The 24,530-nt window shown below is 40.8% G+C and overlaps 1 protein-coding gene across 5 annotated transcripts in view; it reads left to right on the top strand.

The window, feature by feature from the left end:
* The window catches only part of YTHDC2 (YTH N6-methyladenosine RNA binding protein C2), a 95,976-nt gene that overhangs the window by 67,986 nt on the left and 3,460 nt on the right, over positions 1-24,530 (top strand). For 3 of the 5 annotated variants that reach the window (XR_007461636.1, XR_007461638.1, XR_007461639.1), the window contains 6 exons: positions 31-122; positions 220-375; positions 17,536-17,669; positions 19,140-19,251; positions 21,392-21,492; positions 23,224-23,402. Coding sequence is in view for 1 of the 5 variants with exons in the window: in XM_049649042.1 (XP_049504999.1) it covers positions 31-111 (81 nt within the window). In the remaining 4 variants the exon portion in view is untranslated. Of the gene's footprint in view, positions 1-30; positions 123-219; positions 2,005-15,294; positions 15,887-17,535; positions 17,670-19,139; positions 19,252-21,391; positions 21,493-23,223; positions 23,403-24,530 lie in introns of those variants that run through there. The other 2 variants (XR_007461637.1, XM_049649042.1) reach the window with 2 other exon arrangements.

Raw genomic sequence — 24,530 nt, forward strand, 5'->3', positions numbered from 1 at the left:
TGTTTGTTGTGTGACTTGTGATTTATCCAGGAGCTCGAGCCTCAGGTTGGTGAACAGTTGCTCCAGTTATGGGAACGCCTTCCGTCGGGAGAAAAAACCACGACTGATTGACCTGAACTCAGGTTACACTATACTTGACTTTGAGTACTGGCAGTATTTATGACTGTTAAGGATATCTTTCAAATTACTTACCCCCCCTTTTTTTTTTAACTCTTTCAGATCTCTTAACTACAGAAGAACATTGCACCTACTTATAACCACTGAATGCACTGACTTCTAAAAACTGAGGTGGAGATAGATGTGTGTGATGAATGAATGGGCTTTTCTGGCTTAATGTTACTTTAGAACCACCATCTTCATATAAAAGAGAAAAGGGTAATTTAAATTTTTATAGTGATCATAAAGAATGATTATGTAATGTTTGTTAATTATATGTTTATACTTGAATAAAATAGTAGCAGGTAACACTATTTGGCACAACAGCAGTTACTTGAAAAACATACTTAATTTGAAGTTAAACATTTCGTTTTTTGAAAACACTGACTCATAACTCTTATTGATGATTTTTTTAATGCAAAGTAAGTTGTTTCCTTTTAAGAAGGGCCTGTATCAGTACCTCTGAGCACCATTTTAGAAGAGCTAAATAACTCTTAAGGTTTGTCATTAAAAACAATCCAGTTCTAAAAATGTCCCTTTTAAAAATAGTGTGTGCTGATTAAGGACTACTCATTCTGCCATTTTAAACCTGAGCTACATTACGAAAAAAAGGAGAGATGTTCTTTTTTCTTTGATTATAAAGTGCAGTAAAATCTGAAGAAAATCAGGGTTCTTTCCTGTCTTTGACTGGATCAGATTTAGTGCTTAGTTTTATTCCTGGTCCTGCATCTTACCCCCTCCTCTCATCTTACAACCTTCACACCTTTCTTACCTGAGCACGGTAATTACGACCTCTCTGCTTTGGCTAGAGAAACTCAGCTTGGACAAGTTAAAAATGTAAACAAATGGTGCATGTTACAAAAAGTGCCCAGCAGTTAGCAGGAGCCTGGTTGGTGTATGTCTTTCAAACGAAAGCCACACCACAATTCAGCATGCCTCCTGCTTGCTTTCCAGTACTTTTCAGGCTCCTTGCGTTTTTAGATTTCTTACTGTTTTGCATTTATGGTTTAATAAACGGGTGTGTGTGTGTGTGTGTGTGTGTGTGTGTGTGTGTGTGTGTAATTTTTGGTAAACCAGTGATAGTGCCAGCTCTCCTGTTTCCTTGTCTTCTCAGGATTGTTTGATCTCTTTACCACCACTCTGTAAAGTTTCCCCAGTGGCTTTTTGAAGGAAAATAGAGGTACAGGGAAATACAAAATGAAAGAAATGTCTTGGTTATTGAGCTCTAAATAGAACAGCTTCGATAGCACTTCTCATGATATATTTGGGTTATTGAAGAAAAACCAACATGAATCTAATTTAAAGGCAAGAAGAAAACTCTTAAGGCTTTTTTGCTTCTGCATTTGAAAACAAAGAAGTGAAAAGTCCTGGGTCAATATAAGATCTTGGGAACCCGTCTTTCTCTTGGAAAGTATTGTGTGTTGGTGCAGTAGTTTAGAATGGCAGCTGTGATTTTTGCCTGTGTTTGTCGTTACTGGCTTTTTGTTGGTTTGTTTTATACTTTGAGATACACTTGTAAATTGAGCCTATGTGAATTATGTTCTGCTGTATGTGTATTACAGGTTTTTTTTTCCTATTAGAGCAACTTGTGTTTTTTTTCTCCTGATACTGTATATACATTTTGTTTGGGTATATATTTAACAGTTTATGGTATTCTAAATTTGGAAGTGAGAACTTTTAAAAAATAAAACTTGTTTTAATGTCCTTCTGTTTTCTAATATCTAGCCCTGTATGTAAATGATGAGTTTGTTGATATTTAAAATGAACACAATTTGAATGTAATTAAAATGCTGTTTTTGGAAGAGATGAACTTTAAATATACTTATTAAATGAAATTCTGTTAAATTATTTAGGTCTTGTTATTTCTGATGCTCTATAATAGGGCTTATCAATAATATCCCTTGAGATATTATTAATGAGTTTCAAACACCTTGAAGAATACTAAATTGATATATAGAAGGTGATGATTTCACATCAGTATCTCTTTCGTGAAAAAATTTGCCTCATTACCACAAGGGGATGGAAAAAAAGGCTCAAGATGTGTTCAACATAAAATCTTTTGAATATGATAAACCACGCAGCCATTCACCTTGCATTCTCAGTCAGGACACTGCATTTTGGTGATGTGCCACTATATCCACTGAACACCCCAGCCTCACTCTACCAATTACAGCAGAGATTGGCGGGGTGGGGGGCATAATCTCAAATGTGTACTTCAAGAAAAGACCGAATTTGAGAATTTAAGAATTTGTCCTCAGAGACTCATTTTTCACCATATAAAATCTTACTTCCTGCAGCAGGGAAAGTCTTGAGGACTAAGTCAGATGAGCTTCACCCCTGGATCCCTCGGACCACACATGTAACCGACAAGTGACAACACCTGCCAGTCTATGTGAGCTTCCTGTGGCACAGGTGCTTGCTGTGCTCCAGCACTCTCCACAGCTCCTCCCCACACACTGGACCACACAGTGCACTCAGCGTGCCCAGGGCCACCAGGTGTGCTTTGGTCTTTCCAGCCAAGGGTGAAATTTTCGCTTGACTGTCTCCTAAAACCACAAACTCTGCATTTTCAAAATGGAACTAGTGTTCCTTCCTACAGCCTGTTCCACTGAAAGCTGTTCTCTCTTCAGCTGATGCCGGTTCCAGCCTTTCGGTTGCTCAGACCAGAAAATGTACAGTCATCCTTGACGCATTTCTTTCTCTCGGTCTCATCCATCAGAAAATTGTCTCGGGTCTACCTTCAAAGTAGATCTAAACTCGGACTGTTTCTCCCTGCGTCGGTCACACCCACTCTGGACTGAGCCACGGTCCTTGTTGCTTGGGTTATTGAAATTGCTTCTTGAAATTTGTCTTCCCTCTTTGACCTCTCCCCGCTGCCACCAGTCTGTTTTCCACACAGAAACCAGTGATCCTTTTAAGAACATTCAGTTTGTGTCACTTGGCTGCTCAAAGCCCTGTAGTGGCTCCCCGTTTCTCTCAAAAGCCAAAGTCCTTCCCATGGCACAGATACCTACATGATCTGGTCCTGTCTTGTGTCTCAGGCGGTCTCTCCTCAACTCCTATACTTACTCCACTTCAGCCATACTGACCTCCTGACTGTTTCTTGAATATAGGTGTGTTCTAGCCCAGAGACGAGTGTGAGCTCTTAATTCTGCCTGGAATGCTCTTCCTAGAACCTCTGGCCAACTGGTCATCACCATGTAGTGTTAGGTTTACTGGAGAGTTTTCTGTGAAGCTTATTTAACTTTTATTTCATTTTATTTATTAAAAATTTTTTTTAATGTTTTTATTTATTTTTGAGAAAGAGAGGGAGAAAGAGACAGAGCACAAGCTGGGGAGGGGCAGAGAGAGAGGGAGACACAGAATCCAAAGCAGGCTCCAGGCTCCGAGCTGTCAGCACAGAGCCTGATGTGAGGCTCCAAGTCACGAACCGTGAGATCATGACCTGAGCTGGAATCAAGAGACCCTTAACTGACTGAGTCACCCACGTGCCCCGAGAGCTCATTTAACTTTTATAATTAACATACAGTAAAATCAATGTTTCCTAGATGTGCAACTCTGAATTTTGACACACAGACTTGTAGAACTTTGCCCTTGATGAGGATATAGTTCCATCACCCCTGAAACTCCCTCATGCCATTTCTTTGTACTTACAGCCTCCTCTCACCCATAATGCCAGCCAGCCTTAGGTCTGTTCTCTGTCATTCTAGTGTTCTTCTTTTGAGGATATTACATAAATAGAATCACACAGTGACTGGCTTCTTTCACTCAGCATAAGGCCTTTGAAACTGATCCCAGTTGTGTATATCAAAGTTCATTTCCTGTTATTGCTGGGTAGTATCCCATTGTATAGAACATGCCATTTTTTTAGTCATTGACCTAGGATACACACACGTGATTATACATAGAACAGCTATTTTGTGCACACCTTTTTGTGTGAAAATAAGTTGCCATTTGTTGAGTAAATACCTAGGACTGTAATCGCAGGATCATACGGTAAGTATGTTTTATAAGAAACTGCCGAACTATTTCCCAGAGTGGCTTTTCTGTTTTGCATCCCTACTAGCGATATTTTAGAGTTCCGGTTGCTCCACATGCTTGACAGCACTTAACAGTTGTCAGGATATTTTTTTTTTCTTTAAGTTGAAAATACACATCAATTTTATTAAATTGTTGCTATGTTCCATTGAAGAACAGTGTAAGGAACTATTTATTATTACAAGGTGCCTATTCTGCATGTTAGGTTTTCCTATTTGGTGCAATAACTTCATAAATACTAGTATACTGTAATTAATTCAATTTACACCAAGACACCCTCCAGAGGCAATCCAATATATCTAAGAGGGATATGTTCACAACCTCTCTTCATCTCTTTTTATTTTATTTGTTTCTTCCATCATGGTAAGTGTACTCTTGAATCCCTACCACCTATTTTCACCCATCCTCCCCCACCCACCTCGCTGGTGGTGACCATCAGTTTGTTCTCTGTAGTTAAGAGTCTGTTTCTTGGTTTCTCTCTCTCTTTTTTTTTTTTTAACTTTTTTTTTTAATGTTTGTTTATTTTTGAGACAGAGAGAGACAGAGCATGAACGGGGGAGGGTCAAAGAGAGAGGGAGACACAGAATCTGAAGCAGGCTCCAGGCTCTGAGCTGTCAGCACAGAGCCCAATGCGGGGCTCGAACTCACGGACTGTGAGATCATGACCTGAGCCGAAGTCGGACGCTTTACCGACTGAGCCACCCAGGCGCCCAGTTTCTCTCTCTCTTGCTCACTCTTTTTTTTCCCTTTGGTTGTTTTATTTCGTAAATTCCACATATCTGTGAGATCATATGGTATTTGTCTTTCCCTGGCTTATTTCATTTAGCGTTAAACTCTAGCACTATCTATGTTGTTGCAAATGGAAAGATTTCATTCTTTTTTATGGCTGAATAACCTTCCATTGTGTATTATACACCACTTCTTTGTCCATTCATCAGTTGATGGACACTTGGGCTGCTTCCAAATCTTGGCTATTGTAAATAATGCTGCAATAAACATAGGGGTGCATTTTAGTGTTTTTGTATTTTTTGGGTAAATACCCAGTAGTGCAATTACTGGATCATATGGTAATCTATTAATTTTTTGAGGAACCTCCCTACTGTTTTCCAGAGTGGCTGCACCAATTTGCATTACCACCAATGGTGCAAGAGCTTTACTTTTTCACCACATCCTTGCCAACACTTGTTTTTGTTTTTGTTTTTGTTTTTTTTAATATTCTGAGAGAGCAGAGCAGGGGTAGAGAGAGATAGGGAGGGAGAGAGAATCGCAAGCAGGCTCTGCTCTGTCAGCGCAGAGCCCGACACAGGGCTTGAACCCATGAACTGTGAGATCATGATCTGAGCTGAAATCAAGAGTCAGACGCTTGACCGACTGAGCCACCCAGGCGCCCCTCTTGGTTTTTTTATTTTAGCCATTCTATTGTCAGCATCTTCTGTTTTTATCATTCTTTTACATGTGCATCAGTATCTGATCATGGTTTTCGGTTGTAGCTCTTTAATGGCTACTTATGTTGAACATCTTTCATATGCTTATTATGCTTGTTATGTCACTCAGTCCTGTCAGTCCACAAGCTCTGAGATCATGACCCGAGCCGAGGTTGGATGCTCAACCGACTGAGCCACCCAGGCACCCCAAATTTTGACCATTTTAGAAGTTAAGTCAGTTATTTTCTTACTGTTGAGTTTTGAGAGTTCCTTATAGCCTGTACTCCCCTTTATGTACAAGGCTCCCCCACTGGATGCCTGAAACCATGGACTGTACCGAACCCTATATACTGCGTTTTTTTCCTGTATGTACACACCTATGATAAAGCTTAGTTTCTAAATTAGGCCCAGTTAGGGATTAACAACAAATAAAATACGATTATAACCATCTACTGTAATAAAAGTTATGTGAATGTGGTCTCAAGCTATCTTAGTGTCCTGTACTCACCCTTCTTATGATGCTGTGAGATGATAAGATGCCCGCATGATGGGATGAGGTGAGGGGAATGACATAGGTGCTGTGACATGGCGTTAGGCTGCGACCTACCTGATGGTGCCAGAGAAGGAGAATCGTCTGCCTGTGGATTGAGACTGACTGTCCGTAACGGAAACCGTAGAAAGGGAGGGCTGCTGCATTTGGAGTATGAGCTCTTCGTCCAGTATGTGATTTGCAAGTATTTTTTCTCTGCCTGTTGCTTGTCATTGTCTTCATAGTAGTTTTTGTAGTTTTTTGTAGATTCACAATATTTTTGTAGTTTTAAGTTTTGATGAACTACAACTTAGCAATTTTTTTTTCTTTTAAGGATCGTGACTTTGATGTCATGTCTAAGAACCTTATCATCAGTCACTGAAGGTTTTCCTCTTCTTTTTTTAACGCTTATCTATTTATTTTGAGAGAGAGAGAGAATCCCAAGCAGGCTCTGTGCTGTTAGCACAGAGGCCAATGTGGGGCTTGAACTCGCAAACCATGATTCCATGACCTGAGCCAAAATCAAGAGTTGGATGCTTAACCAACTGAGCCACCCAGGCACCCCTGAAGGTTTTCCTCTATGTTTCTTCCTAACAGTTATGTAATTTTATATTTTATATTTAGATTCATGATCCACTTAGAGTTAATTTTTATACAAGCTGTGATATTTAGGTTGAGAGTCCTTTTTACGCATGTGGTTATCCAGTGGGTCCAACACCACTGTGGAGAAGACTGCTCTTTATTGAGATACTTTTACATCTTAAAATTTTTTTTTAATGCTTTATTTATTTTTGGGAGAGAGAAAGAGCGGGAGCAGGGGAGGGGCAGAGAGAGAGGAAGACACAGAATCCGAAGCAGGCTCCAGGCTCTGAGCTGTCAGCACAGAGCCTGATGTGGGGCTGGAACTCAGGAACTGTGAGATCAGAAGTCAGATGCTCAACCGACTGAACCACCCAGGCGCCCCTACAGCAATTTTTAAAAGTGGGGTAGTGAGGACTTGCACTTGTTTTTTAAACTAAATTAATAAATTTAAACTATTTAAAATTAATTAATAAATTTAAATAATCTCTACACCCAGTGTGGGGCTCGAATTCATGACCTGGAGATCAAGAGTCTCACACTCCACCAACTGAGCCAGCCAGGTGCCCCAAGGACTTGCACTTTTAACTGAAATGGAGTAACATAGACCAGATTTACTTTCTTGCTCGAAACAACATATATATGTATATATATTTTTTCATATATATATGACATATATATGACAAGACTCCTGAGTTGAGGAGACAGAGTTGAAAGTGGGGAAACCCAACAGCTCAAGTTCATAGAACAGAATACCAGAGGGAGAACTGCTTACAGAGAGAAGCCTAGAGATGTGTAGATGGTCCCCCTGGAATGCATGCATGGGCAGAAAGGGTAGGGGGAAAAAAACATTTGAAAGGATTAAAGGGAATAGTGCCTGCTCCCATCAGCCAGACTTGTAAAAATCCAAAAGAAGACAGAAAAGAGGAACAAAGAAACAACAAATGGAAGTAAATAGAAACAAAAATAATGAACAAAAATAAAACAAGTAGCAAGATGGTAGATGCACACCTAACAGAATCAATAACCATATTAAATGTCTAAAAGTCCCACCTAAGGGATGCCTGGCTGGCTCATTTGGAAGAGCATGTGACTCTTGATCTTGGGGCTGTGAGTTCAAGCCCCACGTTGGGTGGAGGTATTACTTAATTAAAAAGAATTTAAAAATCCCATTTAAAAGGGAGAGCTTGTGGGGTGCCTGGGTGGCTCAGTCAGTTGGGTTGTCCCAACTTTGGCTCGGGTCATGATCTTGCGGTTCGTGGGTTCGATCCCTGTGTCGGGCTGAGTGCTGACAGCTTAGAGCCTGGAGCCTGCTTTGGATTTCGGGTCTCCCTCTCTCTCTCTCCCCCTCCTCTGCTCACACTCTCTCTCTCAAAAATAAATAAACATAAAAAAATAAATAAAACAGAGAGCTTGTTAGATTGGATATAAAAAATTCAACACTCAACTATAGGATACCTATAAGTAATGTACTTCAAGTATAAAGACACAAATAAGGTAAAAGTTAAAAAAAAATGGAAGAAGTTATCCCCTGCTACCATTAATGAAAAAGAAAAAAAACACACTAGTATATCTATATTAATATCAGGCAAAGGAAAATTCAGAGCAAAGAATATAATCTGGGATAAAGACAGTAATTTAGTCATGATTGAAAGGGTCAGTGGACGTAATAATCTTAAACACTTAGGCATCAATAAAAGAGCTTCAAAATACTTAAGTAAAAATTGATAGAACTGAAAGGAAAAACAGACAAATTCACAATTATTGTCAGACATTTCAATACCCCCTTTTCAATAATTGATAGAAAAAGTAGGCAGTAAATCAGAAAAGATACAGTGGGCTTGAAGAACACTATCAACCAACTTGATCTGATCAACCCAACAGCAACAGAATACACCTTATTTAAGTGCATACAGAACATGTATCATGATAGACCATTTCGTGGGCCGTAAAACAAATTTCAAAACATTTATATTTTATTGTGGCAAGAGCACTTAATAGAAGATTTACCCTCTTACCAAATTTTTAAGTGCACAATAATGTTAACGTGCAGATCTCTAGATCTGCAGATCTAGAGGCCCGTAAGTACAGCAGACCTCTAGAATGTACTCATGTCGTATAACTGAAACTTTCTACCCTTTGAACAGCAACCCTTCATCTCCCTCTCTCCCTAGTCCCTGGCAACTGCTATTCTGTTTCTACAATTTTGACTGTTTAGATTTTATTCATGTACATGGCATGACCCACTCTTTGTCCTCCTGTGACTGGCTTATTTCACTTGACATAATGTTCTCCAGCTTCATTCATACTGTTGTGTGTGTGACAGGGTTTCTTTCTTTTTTAAGGCTGTATAACATTCCATCGTATGTATGTGCTACATTTTCTCAATCATTCGTTTCTTGATAGGCATTTACATTGTTTCCATGTCTTTGCTATTTTGAATAATGCTGCACTGGACATGGAAAGCATGTATCCTTCTGAGATCCTGATTTCAATTTTTTGGATATATACCCAGAAGTAGGATTGCTGAGTCAATATGGTGATTTTGTATGTATGTATGTATGTATTTAAAGGTGTTTTTTGTTTGTTTGTTTGTTTGTTTGTTTTTATTTTGAGAGAGAGAGAGAAAGAATCCCAAGCAGGTTTTGCATTGTCAGCTTGCAACCTGATGTGGGACTTGAATCCATGAACCGTGAGGTCATGACCTGAGCTAAAGTTGGATGCTTAACCGACTGAGCCACCCAGCCATCCCTATTTATTTAAAAAAAAATTTTTTTTTTAAAGTAGGCTTCACGCCCAGCACAGAGCCCAATGTGGGGCTTGAACTCAGGACCCTGAGATCAAGTCATACGCTCAACTAACTGAGCTACCCAGGTGCCCCTGGTAGTTTTGTTTTAAAATCTCAATGAATTTGAAAGGACTCACGTGCCACAAAATGTGTTCTCTGACCACAGTGGTCTTGAGTTGGAAATGAGTAATGTCCGACTTTGAACTAGCTAGAAAAATGCAATGTTTTCCTGTAAGTTCCACGATTGACTCTTCCTGGATCAGTTGGTCATGTGCTTATCTCCACACTAGTCTATTATCACTGTGGTAATTGACCAAATGTATAGTAAATGCTCACCTCAAACACATGGACGAAAGATAGGAGAGAAATGGTTCTCTAAAGGATTATCAAAGTAATATTCCCAGAATGAAAACTCTGGGGCAGGCAAAATTATTAGCTATGCAATACCAAAACTACAAGTTTCCCTCTAAGAAACTTTCTAGAACTAGTTAGTGAGTTTAACAAGGTTGCAGTATACAAGGTCAATATACCTCCAAAATATTTTAAAATCTCTATATAATAGCAACAAACAATTGGAAATGAAAATAATACCATTGATCATAACATCAAAGATATCAAATACCTAGGAAGAATAATCTGACAAAAGATGTGAAAGACTTATAGGCTGAAAACTACAAAATATTGCTGAGAGAAATTAAAGAAGACCTAAGAAAATACCATGTTTGTGGGTTGAAGACTCAGTATTGTTAAGATGTAAATGCTCTCCAAAATCTATAGAGTTAATGCTCTCCAAAATCTATAGAGTTAACACAATCCCAATCAAAACCCCAGCAGCCTTTTTTTTTTTTTTCCTTTTGTAGACCCCAGCAAACTGATTCCAAAATTCATATGGAAATGCAAAGGATCAAGTATAACCAAAACAACTCGACTTTGGAGGGTTCACACTACCTGATTTCAAGACTTACAAAGCTATAGTACACAAAACAGCTTGATACTAGCATAAATATAGACAAATAGATCAATGGAACATAATGGAGAGTCTAGAAGTAACCCCAACATCTGTGGACAATTGTTTTTTTTTTTTTTTTTTTTTTTTTTTTTAAACAAGCGCATAAAGGCAATGTGATGGAGGCGGTTATAGCCCTTCCAACAAATGGTGAGGGAAAAATTGGCTATCTATACGCAAAATAATGAACTTAGATCCCTATCTCACAGAATATAAAAAAATCAACTCCTAATAGATCATTGCCTTAAATGTAAGAGCCACAACTGTGGAACTGCTAGGCGAAAACAGGAGAAAAGATTTCTTACATCCACTGTCTCTGGGAGAACAAAAGGATAAATTTGGCTTCATCAAAATTTGAAAGTTCTGTTCTTCACTCTTTATTTTTGAGAGAGAGAGAGAGAGAGAGAGAGAGAGAGAACAAGTAGGGGAAGGGCAGAGAGAGACGGACACACAGAATCTGAAGCAAGGCTCCAGTCTCTGAGCTGTCAGTACAGAGCCTGATGTGGGGCTCAAACCAACGAACCATGAGATCATGACCTGAGCCAAAGTTGAACGCCACCCAGCACCCCAAAACTTCTGTTCTTCAGAAGACACTGTTACAAGCAGTAGACTGCAGGAGAATATTTGGAAGACATATATCTAATAACGGACTTGTATCCAGAATACCTAAAAAAAATTCTTAAAACCGCAATAAGAAAACAACCCAATTAAAAAGCTGGGCCATGTTGAAAAGATATTTCGCCCAAAAAGACATACAGAAGACAAATAAATACATGAGATTATGCTCAACACTATTAGGCATTAGGAAAATGCAAACTAAAACCCACGATAAGATACCATTACATATCTGTTAGAGCAACTAGTGTGTTGGCAAGGATGTTTACATTCCCTGATGGTGGGAATGTAAAATGATAGAGCCACTTTAGAAAACAGTTGGGCATTTTCTGAAGAAGTAAAACATACACATAAAAACATACACATAAAAGCATTAAAAGCATTCCACTCCTAGGTACTGGTCTAGTTTTTTCCTAATTTGCATATTTTCATCAGAGTAATTGTATTCCTTGTTTTCATGTGCTGCCTTCTTCTGCTCCACAGACCATACACTCCCTGGAGGTGGAGAACCTTTCCATTTTATATACTGAGTTTCTTGCACAATGCCTATCAGGTTTTTAATAAATGTTTAAGAAATTACTAACAGCAGGAGCACCTGGGTGGCTCAGTTGGTTAAGCCTCTGACTTCGGCTCAGGTCATGATCTCACAGTTCCTAAGTTCAAGCACTGCACTGGGCTCTGTGCTGGCAGTGTGGATCCTGCTTGGGATTCTCTCTCCTTCTCTTTCTGCCCCTCCCCCACTCGCTCTGTTTCTGTCACTCTCAAATTAAATAAATAAACGTTAAAAAGTTACTAAGAGCAGTAAAGAAAATAACGATGAGAAAAATTCATCATTCAATATGAATTTTACCTAGTCTCTTTTTAGTATGGAGCAATATTTTATTCTATTTATTTTCATCTAAAGTTATATGATAATGTTGCTCCCATGCTATTTCAGACTTCTAATTCATTCATAGTAATGGCTATGTGATATTTAATAAATTTCATTCATTATAATAAAATCCCTAATTTTGTCTTTTTTTCCTAGTATTAATGCAAACATTTTCTTATTTTAAATAATTCCATTAGGACATATACCCAGCAGTGGTATTACTAGATGAAAGGTTATGAACAATTATATTACATTATTTTAAAGTATACTTAGCTAGCAGTGGAGCATATGGTTCCTTAAACAGAATGATTTGGGTATGGAAATGGTCTTAGCTATACCTGGATAAATTTTTTCAAAAGGATTTTTAAATCAAGAAAATCATCTTTAAAAAATATTGGGCCTATTGTCTTTGGGTTTAAAAACCAAACACCTATTTTTACTGTTGGTGGGTCTTTCTTTTCCATGTGGCATAATTTTTTTTTAAATATTTATTTTTGAGAGAGAGAGAGAGAGAGAGGGAGAGAGAGAAATGTCAAGCAGGCTGTGCACAATCAGCATGGACCCCAACGTGGGGCTTGAACTCATGAACTGTGAGATTATGACCTGAGCTGAAATCAAGAATCAGATGCTTAACTGACTGAGTCACCCAAGTGCCCCTGGCCATAATTTTTTATATATAGAATTATATAACAATTCTATAGTTATGAGTTTTTTTTTTCCTAAGAACATGTTTCATCCACCCTTAATTTATCTTGGCTAAACATCAGAAACCCTTATGTGAGTATATAAATATGTAAAAGACTCTGTCTTGTTCCAAAAAGGATTTGAGATTGTATTAAACCAAATTCTGGTGTGAAATGTAGGGGAAAATACCAAAACAAGAAATGATTTCTTGGAGGACTGTATAAACAGCATAATGCAGGATCATCCCGCGAGAGAAGGACGCCTATAATGTTCCGCCAATATTTTGATCATCCTTAGAGAAGACGTGGCTTCTGGAAATTTTGATTAGTTTTTGGTCTTTTGCTTTAAGTTAAAGTGCTATTAAGTACATGATGAAGTATGTTGCACTGAGGAAGAGTTTACCTTTTCAGTTCACCCCTATGGATTTGGTGTATGTATCAATCACAACCTTTGGTGTTACTTAATTGTAAGTAACACATACTGACTCAAAGTGGTGAAGGGCTTTATTGGAAGGATGTCAAACAGCTTCCAGAATTGATGGATTTGAAGGATGAGGTATGGAAACAGGCAGGGGTAGATGGACTTAGAGCCCAGGAAAGGTAGGATCAGGACCACACCCCTGGCTCTGCTTCTACTGGGTACTGCCAGTGCTAGATTCTCACTTCTTTTTCAACAGTTTTCCAGCCTCCCTGAAAGGGCGGACCTACGCCGGCCCACTCCATCTTGTTCTGTGTCCTCCACCTTGAGTGACTATATCCCCGACATGCCCCCTTTCTGGGAAAATCGCAGACACCTCAGACCACGCCTCCTCCCCTTGAGTAACGTCCCGCTCACCCATTCAAACTTCCTGATCAAAACACGCCTGGCGACCTGCATAACAGGGCTCCGACCATTCCCCAGCCAATCGGCTGAGGCCATGACCCTTCCCCAGCCACTCGGCTGAGGCCACAGCCATTACCTCACCAACTGCCCCTAGACCCCTATAAAACCTTTGTGCTTTTGAAAGTCGCTCTCTCTCCCCGGTGTCTCACCGCTGCATCGAAGATGCAGGTAGGGGATTGAGCTCGAGCTAGCTCGAATAAAGGCTCTTTTGCTTTTGCATCGGACTGGGCTCCCTGGTGGTCTTTGAGGATCACAAATTCTGGGCATAACATCCCCTGTATCTTTGTCACACCCTGTCATGAATCAGAGGTGGTAGGAGCAAATGACTGGGCAAGTGGGTACTCTTTCTGTTACGCAGTAGGAAAAAGAAGGATCTGGAGTGCCTTGCTGGCTCAGCCAGTAGAGCATGTGACTTTTGATCTCTGAATGATGAGTTCAAGTCCCATGTTGGGTGTGGAGCCTACTTAAAAAAAAAATTAAAAAAAAAAGGAGGTTTGGTTTATGGTTAAGTTAAAAAAAATTGTAACTCTGTTACAACATTTACTGATTCCTGATGATTATAGGATCATTTTTCACTTTCCTTACAATGTGTACAGTGGAGGTTCTTTTTTTTCTTTAATGTTTACTTATTTTTGAAAGAGAGAGAGTGAGAGAGAGAGAGGAAAGGACAGAGAGAGAGGGAGACACAGATTCTGAAGCAGACTCCGGGCTCTGAGCTGTCAGCACAGAGCCCGATGTGCGGCTTGAACTCATGAACTGTGAGATCATGACCTGAGTTGAAGTGGGACACTTAACTGGCTGGGCCACCCAGGTGTCCCTACAGGAGGTTCTTAAACTGTGGCCCATGCATGATTGGGGAGAGCTGGGGAAGTTCCCATATTCCCACAAAATTCCCACAGAATTTTTGGTATGTGTGCCTTTTGCATTGTTGGGTGGTAGGAGGGTCCATAACTTTTGTTAGATTCTCCAAGAGGGCCACAATCTACAAAGAAGTTAAGAGATCTTCCCTGGAATGTCCCACAAAAATTACTTTATCCTTGTGAAATTTCATTTCATTGGTCTTAATCGTCGCTAGTATTACTACCTTTTGTCCGCTAGATGGTGCTGCTGTACGCATTTTCAAACACCAATAGCGAGGTTCATTGATTTATTGAGTGGAAAAAGCACAGTGGTTTAATGGCAAGTTCTCAAGTTCATTTTAGGTTGGGAGGAATTTTTGAAATCACGTAGTTCAGTCTTATTGTTTCATAGATAGACACCCTGATGCCCAAAGTTTAAGGGAGAGCTTTGACCGGGACCAGACCTTTTAAAAAGTCAAAAGGATGCCCTGGAATTGGGGCTCTCCTCCTACCAAAGTGTACTTGAAAGATGTGCCCCTGGCTCCCATAGGACTGGGGATGGTACTGGTTGTAGACTTTAGATTCTTTGGTTCTGAGACATTTGTATATTTCAGTTACAGTCATGGCATGAAATTTGGCCCTTTTCCCCTGGGAGCTGGTGGTGTTGCTGAAGAGGGCTTTATTTAGTTAAGGAGGGAACTTGGGCAGATTCTTCCCTGTGACTAATCCTCTCCTACCCCCTTCCCTGGTTGGCTTTAGACATATCTTAATTATGTGCATTATGTTCTTTCCAGAGCCAGTGGTAACCCTATAAATATATGTGTAAGCAATATTGATGACACATAAGGGAAGTGCTATAAATATTGATGTTTGCATTCCTCAGACCGGAAGAGAGAGAAAACCCAAGTCAAATGCGAAGACCACTCTGGGAAAGTGGCTGGACAGATTCTCTGTAGCATCCTTTGTGTACAGATCACTAAACAAAGACACGAAGAGTGGCCACGGATGTGGTTTGGATCCACCTATCTCGGGGACAATCTTCTATGTTTCTCCCCAAAAAGAGTCTGGACACGCTTAAGTCTTCAAAAGATGTGCTTGCTTTCTTTCTTTCTTTCTTTCTCTCTCTCTCTCTTTCTCTCTCGTTCTTTTTTCCTTCCTTCCTTCCTTTCTTTCTTTTTTCCTTCCTTCCTTCCTTTCTCTTTCTCTCTCTCTCTCTCCCTTTCTTCCTTCCTTCCTTTCTTTCTTTCTCTCTCTTTCTTTCTCTCTCTTTTTCTTTTTTCCTTCCTTTCTTCTTTCTTTCTTTCTTTCTTTCTCTCTTTCTTTCTTTCTTTCTTTTTCCCCCACTTCCCTGTTCTCTTTGTTTCTAGATCTTTTCTGTCTTTGGCAATCTCCTCAGACACACCAAGAGAAGAACCCAAGTGTTCACCATTCATACCTCTTCCCACCAAAGCTAACAATATGAATCAATAAAGTGTCCTTAAAAACAACAACAATTTCATCTGTACTGCTACACATACCTGACTATATCTAAAACTCAATGTCGTGTATTGAATTTCAGCAAGCTGTGGTGAAATGGTCTCCACTTGTCTCTACAGACCCATGCTTCTAACTGTGCCTGGGATGCTGACTTTTATGTCCTCTGACAACTTTTTGAGGAAGTGGGTGGGGGGCAGAGAGAGGGAGACACAGAATCGGAAGCAGTCTCCAGGCTCTGAGCTGTCAGCACAGAGCCCAACATGGGGCTCAAACACAAGAGCCATGAGATCGTGACCTGAAGCTGAAGTCGGATGCTTAGCCAACTGAGCCACCCAGGCACCCCTTTACTCTGACTTCTTGTTGGGTTTGGCCAATGGGAGGTACCAGCATGAGATGAGAAGGTGAGAGAGAGAGCTGGAGAACTTCTTTCCCTGCATTACTGTCTGCTGGGTCACTGGGTAGCTTGGCCGTGTCCTCAATCTGCTGCTAAAAGCCATAGCTCCTGTCAGGGAGCTCTCTGCCACAGTTAGGACTTTCTTGTTTCTAGTAACTTCTCGTTCCTTCCCTTGTTCCATCAAGCCTAAGGGTGGTAGTATCTTTCTGTTATTGCTAGTCATGGGGTGCCTCATTCTGCCTCATGTTTCCCAAATTCTGCCTCCTCCTTTGTAAACAGACTCTTCATTAAAATTTCTTTATTCTTTCCATCTTTTTTTCAGTCCAAGCCCTGACCTGTTCAACCAGAAGCTTCACTGAATGTCTATAGTATGAGTTTCCTCACAAACATCTGTTTATGATGCTGGAGTTACGTGTAGATTTTTGAACTGGAACATTAATGGTCACATTTTATTATACTTAGTTTGAAAACATATACTGAGTGCCAAGCTTGACATGAGGTACTTCAGTCTCTCATTCCATTTGATCCTATCACAACATTAAGTTGAATTAAGCATTTTATAGTTGACAGTCTTTAGGCATTTACCTAATAGGTGAACATTGACATTTAAAATTTTTTTAAATTTATTTTTGAGAGAGAGCATGAGCAGGACAGGGAGAGAGGGAGAGCGAGAGAGAGAGAATCCCAAGCAGGTTCTGCACTGTCAGCGCGGGTCCCCAGTGTGGGGCTTGAACTCATGAGCTGTGAGATCATGACCTGAGCCGAAATCAAGAGTTGGACGCTTAACTGACTGAGACACCCAGGCACCCCAGAACATTGACATTTTTATTATGTATGTATGTCTGCTTTAAAACAGTCTCATAAGAATCCATGATTTACTGCTAGTCATAGTTTCTTTGATGAACACCATGATTAGCTACTCTGTACACCATTGGGAAGGAGGAACTTATTCCCCCATACTGGGTGGGCTGCTGGCAGAAGTCCTCAGGTGTCAGATCCTCACAGGTCTTCAGCCTCAGCTGAACAGAACTGCCTTGCCCAAGTCATGTCCCCTACCCAGAGTGGCCCATCTCCAGTGGCTGATTAATACCCAGGACACAAAGGCTCAGTCATCTTGTCCCAACTCAGCATAACTCTGAAGGGTCATCCCAGCATCAAGACTTCCCATGGGAAGCATGGAGACCGCCAGTGGGACTGCGTTGAGGCTCATCTTCTTCCTCTGGCCAACTCTGCTTCCTTGCTTCCCCCTTTCAGGCGTCCATCATCAGAACACTCCTGGATACCATTCTCCTCCTCAGAGTCTGACCTCAAAATGCAGATGCTGGGATAAGATTCTGGATCTGGATTATGCATGAATTGTTTGACAATGAGGACTCCCATTGGCAGTGGTGAGTGGGGTGCAGACAGCCTCTGGCACAAGGTGGCAATGCAGTTGTTGAAACTTTTGACCCTGCTTGTGTCACATGATCACCTCCTCACTGTGGACTGGATGAGAGGAGACCTGATGTGGGCAATGTGTTTTGTAGCTGGGGAGCAAGTAGGGTGTTGTGATGGAGATTCAATAGAGACACATGGGAGATGGTGGGAGTTCACCCAAGAAAAGAATGTTGAGGTGTCCAGAGCAGTTCCTGAAGTCATTAAGGCCTACCAGACTCTACTCCACTTAGCCTTCCTAAACGTTATCTCCTTCCATTCTGTCTTCCCCACCATCCAAGGCAACACTAGCCTTCTAATGGTTCCCTTTTTTGAAGAAAATGTTTACTTATTTTGAGAGAGGGAGAGAGAGAGAGTATATACACATGAACAGGAGAGGGGCAGAGATAGAGATAGGGAGAGAGAGAATCCAAAGCAGATTCCACGCTGTCAGCACCGAGCCCAAAATGTGGGGCTCGATCCCACAAATCATGAGATCATGAACTGAGCCCAAATCAAGAGGCAGATGCTCAACCAACTGAGCCACCCAGGCATCCCCTTACTGTTCCTTAAGTAAGTTGAGCATTTAATTCCTGCTTTGGGGCCTCTGCAACTATTCTGTTTACTCCAGAGGCTCTCCACCCACCTTACCATGATCACACCCTCACTCCATTTGGTCTCTGCTCAAATGTCACATACTCAGAGAAGTCTTCTCTGACCCCTTCCAGGGTCATTCGTTCTAGTCATCTTACCCTTTACCTAGCTTAATTTTTCTTCACAGCATCAAACTGCACTTGACATAAAATTATTTTTGATTGTTACTTTGTATCATCCACTTGACTATGAGCTCCTAGAACAAGAACTGTGCCTTTTTTGGTACTGTGGCCATACTCCTTAGAATAGGGCTTGGACGATCATAGGTGCTGGATACTAATGATTGACTGAATGGAGACATAGGACAGATGGTAAAATAGAGATGCAAAGTAGGGAAAGGATAATCTTGATCAGAGAAAGCAACGATAAAGGCTTCACGGAGGGGGAAAAGCATTTGAGTTGGATCTGGAAAGATGGGTAACATCGACAAGCAGAAATGGAAAAGTTCGGGTAGAGGGATGTTTGTGGGATCTGCAGAGAAGTGAGTAGCCCATTGTGACAAGGGTTATGGTGTAGTCTGGTGACCCAGGCCATGTGGTCTTGGGGCTGCTTCATACTGTGGTTCAGGTTCAGTTGATATGCAGTGTGTAACTATGAAATTCATACTCTAGGAAGATATTTCCACTGCTCATCAAGTAATTCCTTACTAAATGGCATGCAAAGCACCGATTTGTGGTTCCTGCTCACGGTGCAAGCAAATCTGCCTGCCTAACCACCCAGGTTGTCGGTGGTTATCTATAGGATGTCTTAGTAGAATGGTTACCCTCCCTGCTAACTCTGTGTTCCTATAGGGTCCCAGCATGCTGCACAGGAGACCAGTACTGGTAAGCCAGTGTTTAAAAGGGAGTGGGTGACATGATTTCTCAAGCCTGTGTCAAAGGTTCACACTCAAACAAAGCTTAGGTAAGTACTCTCAACACTGACCATCAGAAGAGGTTTTAGGTGTTTGCATTTTTGGTATCTTTTCTTGATATTCAGTAGTGTATAGCTCTGCCTATTTATTTAAATTAAAAAAAATATTTATTTGGGGGGCACCTAGGTGGCTCAGTCGGTTGAGTGTCTGACTTTGGCTCAGGTCGTGATCTCTCGGTTCATGGGTTCGAATCCCACAATGGGCTCGGTGCTGACAGCTCAGAGCCTGGAGCCCGCTTCGGATTCTGTGTCTCCCTCTCTCTCTGCCCCTCCCCTGCTCATGCTCTGTCTCCCTCGCTCACTCACTCGCTCAAAAATGAACATTAAAAATTTTTAAAAAATATTTATTTTGAGAGAGAGAGAGAGAGTGTGAGCAAGCGGGGGAGGGGCAGAGAGAGAGGGAGGGAGAAAATCCCAAGCAGGCTTCACGCTGTCAGCATAGAGCCCGACGTGTGGCTGGATCTCATGAATTGTGACATCATGACCTGAGCCAAAATCAAGAGTGGGATGCTCAACTGACTGAGCTACCCAGACTCTATGGCTCTGCCTATTTAAATATACAATATTTAATCAAACTTTGATGAATATTCAATATTTTATCCAGTATTTAAATATTCATATTGGAGAAATTTCTGGAAAGATGATAAAATAAGAGCAAGTTTACCTTATTCCTGTCCCTGAAAACTATGGAAATGAATACAATGTATCAAATATAGGAGGGCAATATCTATAATGAAACTAGGAAACAGCTAAATGCCATGTCACAGGTTAAAGAATATCTTCTAGATACAACATCATTTAAACCAAATTGAAGAGGGATACTTAGCTGACTGCTGTATCCTTGGATATTGGGAAGGGACAGATCTCAAAAATGGAATTTAGTGGATTCTAGTAATCTTTAACTTGATGGATTAATCTCATGGGTGGATCAGGGAGAAATATGGAGACCTTGGCTGGGCACATTTCTATTCCAAAAGATGGCAAAGGAGATGACCTTGAAAGGGATCATATGGCTACCCAATATTGGTGACCTGCTCCCAGAATAAGACGACTTTCAAAGTGGCCAGTATCCTAAGAGAGCACCCTCACAGAACCAGTGTGTTCCCATAACAGCAGATCCCTCAGCTTCATAAGAAAATATTTTATATGAAGCCTAGGTTTCTATGGAAAGGAAAAAAAAATTAAGAAACCCAAAAACTAAGAGGGGAAAATGAAGGTTGTGGCAGAGAGATTCTAAAGCAAGGGGTTTTGACGTTAAACGATCAAAAAAGTTGTTGTGAAAATGTGATAGCTGTCATTGCTCTTCTGTCTTGAGGAAATGTCTAATTCCTGGTTTGCACGTAGAGAAAGAGGGAGATTGGAAGAATTCTGAAGTCATTTGCTCACATGTGCTGTGGACTCTAATTCTGTTTGACTATTGTTCCCCTGTAACTCAAGTTAATGCTAGATCTTTGTGCATTAGTTCTTGGCAACCTAATTTAACCTCTTACACCAAACAAGAAAAGGAATTGGTGAAGCAGATTTGGAGCTTTTCACAAGATTTCCGTGGCTTAGGTCTTTTCTGCTCTCTGTATCCTGACGCGACCAAGAATTGACCTGAAGTGAAAAGCACACTGAAAATTTTCATCATTGGGGGATTTCTTTTTCTCCTTCTAGAATTTCTAACATGTGCAGGGTGCCAGTTGTTCCTTACCATTATTTCCTGTAGAGTTTCTGTGGTCCAGAGATGAAGCATTAATTGATGGCTCTGCTGTCTACTTATGCACTTGACTTGGGAGCAAGTTTCTTAATGTGTTTAGGATTTGCCTTTGTAAAACACAGGTCATATGCACCTTGTAAATTGTGGGGATTGAACAAGATACCATGGAAAACACCTGTTTCAGAGTCTGGGCGAGAGAGGACATTCCAATAATGCACTGTTGTTTCTTATTCAATAATAGGAGCTCATAACTCATGAAATATGATAATGCCAAAAAAACCACTTCCTTCACTGAAGGGTTTTGTCCCTCCTAGGTAGTGGCCCACCCATGACATCTGTTACATTACTCTATATTCTTAAAATTAGCATAGCATAGCATTCTGCTGGACATTTTATGGATGGAAATAATTAGAAATTTTATTTTTGGTTCAGATAATGGCCTCTGAGCATATGGAAGCCTCCTAATTCATTGGCAACAAATTCATAAACTCTGTTGGATCTGCAGCTGTGAACCTTCAGGACCCATCCTCTGGGTATTTTTAACAGATTTTTACTTGGTGATAATTAATAAATTAATAATTGGTGCTAAGAGAATTTTATTTATCATGCAAGGAGAAGCAGACATGGCAAGTAAGAAACGCCTGTTTCTATATGGGACATTGCTATTAGAACAAAGGGAAAGCTTGAAGAGTGTCTTGACCTTGGCTAACATGCTAGCATGGTAGATTACTTATCCCCCCCCCCCTTGTGAGATGAGTAAAATGAGTGTCCATTTTTAAACACTGATCACTGATGCAATGGAAGTCATCAGACTTTGTTGGAATAGTGGTATGGTGGGAACTCTTGAATTATTAATGATTAGTGCTGAAGTATTACATTCATATGGAATACATCTGCAGCCTTTTAAGGAAAAGTGATGCACATACTGTCTGAAAAACTATTGATGCAGAAAGTCAGATTCTTCTTCCTAACTGCTCTCCTTTACTGAGAAAGAGCTCTGTGTCCAGTCTCATCATCATTCTCCATGAGCACCTATGTTCAATATGTTTGTAGGCACCCAAAAAGAAGAGCTCAGAATCTATACGGTGCTCTTTAAGGAGCTCTCTCGAGTTGTTTTGAGTTAAATGTATTATTATTTTTATTATTGGTATTAGTATTGTTTAATGTCCAGGGACTGGGAATAGTTGTATATCAGAGGTTATAGGTTATAGAGCTCTTCAGATAGAGTCATGACCTGGGAATGAGACTGTCCCAGTAAGAATAGTGCCTGTGACTTCATTAGTTTCTCCAGGAACTGGAGAAAGGAATAAGAAAGATGCACGAAGTAACTATTGTTTTTGTGCCTTTTCTTTTCTTTCCCTCCCTCCTTCCTTCTTTCCTTCTTTCCTTCCTTCCTTCCTTCCTTCCTTTCTTCCTTTCCTTCCTTCTGTTTCTTTTTTCTTTCTTAAATGATAAACTCCTGTGTGTGATCTGAAGCCACATGAAAGCTTTTTTTTTTTGTTTGTTTGTTTATTTTTGAGAGAGGGAGAGAGACAGAGCATGAGCAGGGGAGGGGCAGAGAGAGAGGGAGAAACAGAATCTGAAGCAGGCTCCAGGCTCTGAGCTGTCAGCACAGAGCCTGATGGGAGGCAGGGGTTGGGGGGGGAGCGCTTGAACCCATGAGTTGTGAGATCATGACCTGAGCTGAAGTCAGAGGCTTAACCGACTGAGCCACCCAGGAGCCCCTGAAGCCACGTGAAAGGCTTTTAAGGTCCACACTGTCCACTCAACACTTCCACAGGATGTCTCCAAGGAAAGCTAAACCACCATGTCTAAAACTCTACCAAGCTTACTCTGGGGACACCCCCCCCCCCCCACCCCCCCCCCCCATCACGTTCCCCTTTTTGGGTTTCCTAACTCAGCGAAAGTTGCCACAATTCCCCCAGATGTTCATGTCAGGAATTGGGCATTGTTCTTAATCCGGATACATCCTTTGGCTTCAACCTCCCCAACCACAACTGACCATTTTACTTCTTCATATCTTCCAGATCAATCTGTGTCTCTCCCCTTTCATTGCCACTGCCCTAGATGAGCCATTAGCATATCTCACCTGGAGTGCCTTTGGGGCCATGTAATGGGTCTCTCCTTTCCACTTTTCCCTGCCAGTGTGTTCTCTGTAACTCAGGTAACCATTTAAAACCTAACTGGATCACGTCACTAACCTATTTTAAATCTTTGCATTTGGGATAAGGCCTGTCTGATCTGGACCCTGCTTCTCTCTCCAGGTTCGTCTGCTTGCTACATACTGTCTTCTTAGAATACTTCAGCCCTGTCGTGCTCCTTCCAAAAGCAAGGATCTCATCTCAGTTAAGTCCTTTGGACCTCAGAGCAAAAGTTACTCCTGGGAAGATCTCAGACACTTCAGGCTTGGTCAGATCTCCATTATGTGCTTTTATTGCACCAGGTACTTTTCTCCTGGACATTTATTACACATGTTCATTGTGGGATTGCTTGCTCATTATTGTTTGTGCAGGTACCTTATTAGGTCATCATTGTGACATGCTGCTTTCTTTTTACATTAATTCCTTAGCTCCATTCATGACTCTTTTCTTTATTTTTCTTTTTTGAGAGAGAGAAAAGAGAGAGAGAGACAGAACGTGAGTGTGTGCGAGTGGGGGAGGGACAGACGGAGAGGGACAGAGAATCCCAAGCAGACTCCACACCAAGCTTGGAGCCTCGATCCCATGACCGTGAGATCATGACCTGAGATGAAATCAAGAGTTGGATGTTTAACCGACAGAGCCACCCAGGCGCCCCATGGCTCTTTTCTACGTGACATCTTCAGGGTTGGTTTGGAGGAGGAAGCAAGAGCCTATGATAATCAGCCATCTTGTCAGGATTTCCATTCCCTATAATTTTTCACAAATAGTATTTTAGTGGCATCTGTAATCGTGATGATGTGCTGCAATATGAAATATTCAGTAAGGCGGGGAAAACTAAACTATAGTATTGAGGATCATACACAGCTAGTAAAGTTCTAAGAAAATCTATAAAGTGGTTGCCATAGAAGTCAAGATAGATCTTATCTTCGTGGGAAGAAAAGGGATTGTAACTGGGAAGGGACAGGGTGGGGCTTTGGACATAAGGCAATTATTTATTTCTTGACATGGATGGTCATCAGGAGGAGCTACATAAATTGTGGAGTCTGCCCCTCCCCACTCATGCTCTGTCTCTGTCTCTCAAAAATGAATGTTAAAAAAAAAAAAAAAAAGAAAATTAGTGTTCTTTTGGTGACCAAGAGAGAGGGTATGAACATATTCAGACATTTCTGTCTTCTCTACAGATCCCGCTCAAGTAGTAGTTTCATTGCAGTTTTTCTCTTCTCTGCCTACACATTGTCTAGGGTGGTTCTAGAGCCTTCTGAAATAAGAATGCAGATAATAAGAGGATACCGGGTTATCTCACAAGGAATACCCTAGCATGAGGCTTCATTCCCACTACACATAAAAGTCAGGAAACAAAAACAAACAAAGGAAAGAAACCACCTATCTGGTTTTAAAGAATAAAAATGGCTCTGAGGTGGAGTAGAATC

This window comes from Panthera uncia (genome assembly GCF_023721935.1).
Source record: "Panthera uncia isolate 11264 chromosome A1 unlocalized genomic scaffold, Puncia_PCG_1.0 HiC_scaffold_17, whole genome shotgun sequence".
NCBI classification, from domain to species: domain Eukaryota; kingdom Metazoa; phylum Chordata; class Mammalia; order Carnivora; family Felidae; genus Panthera; species Panthera uncia.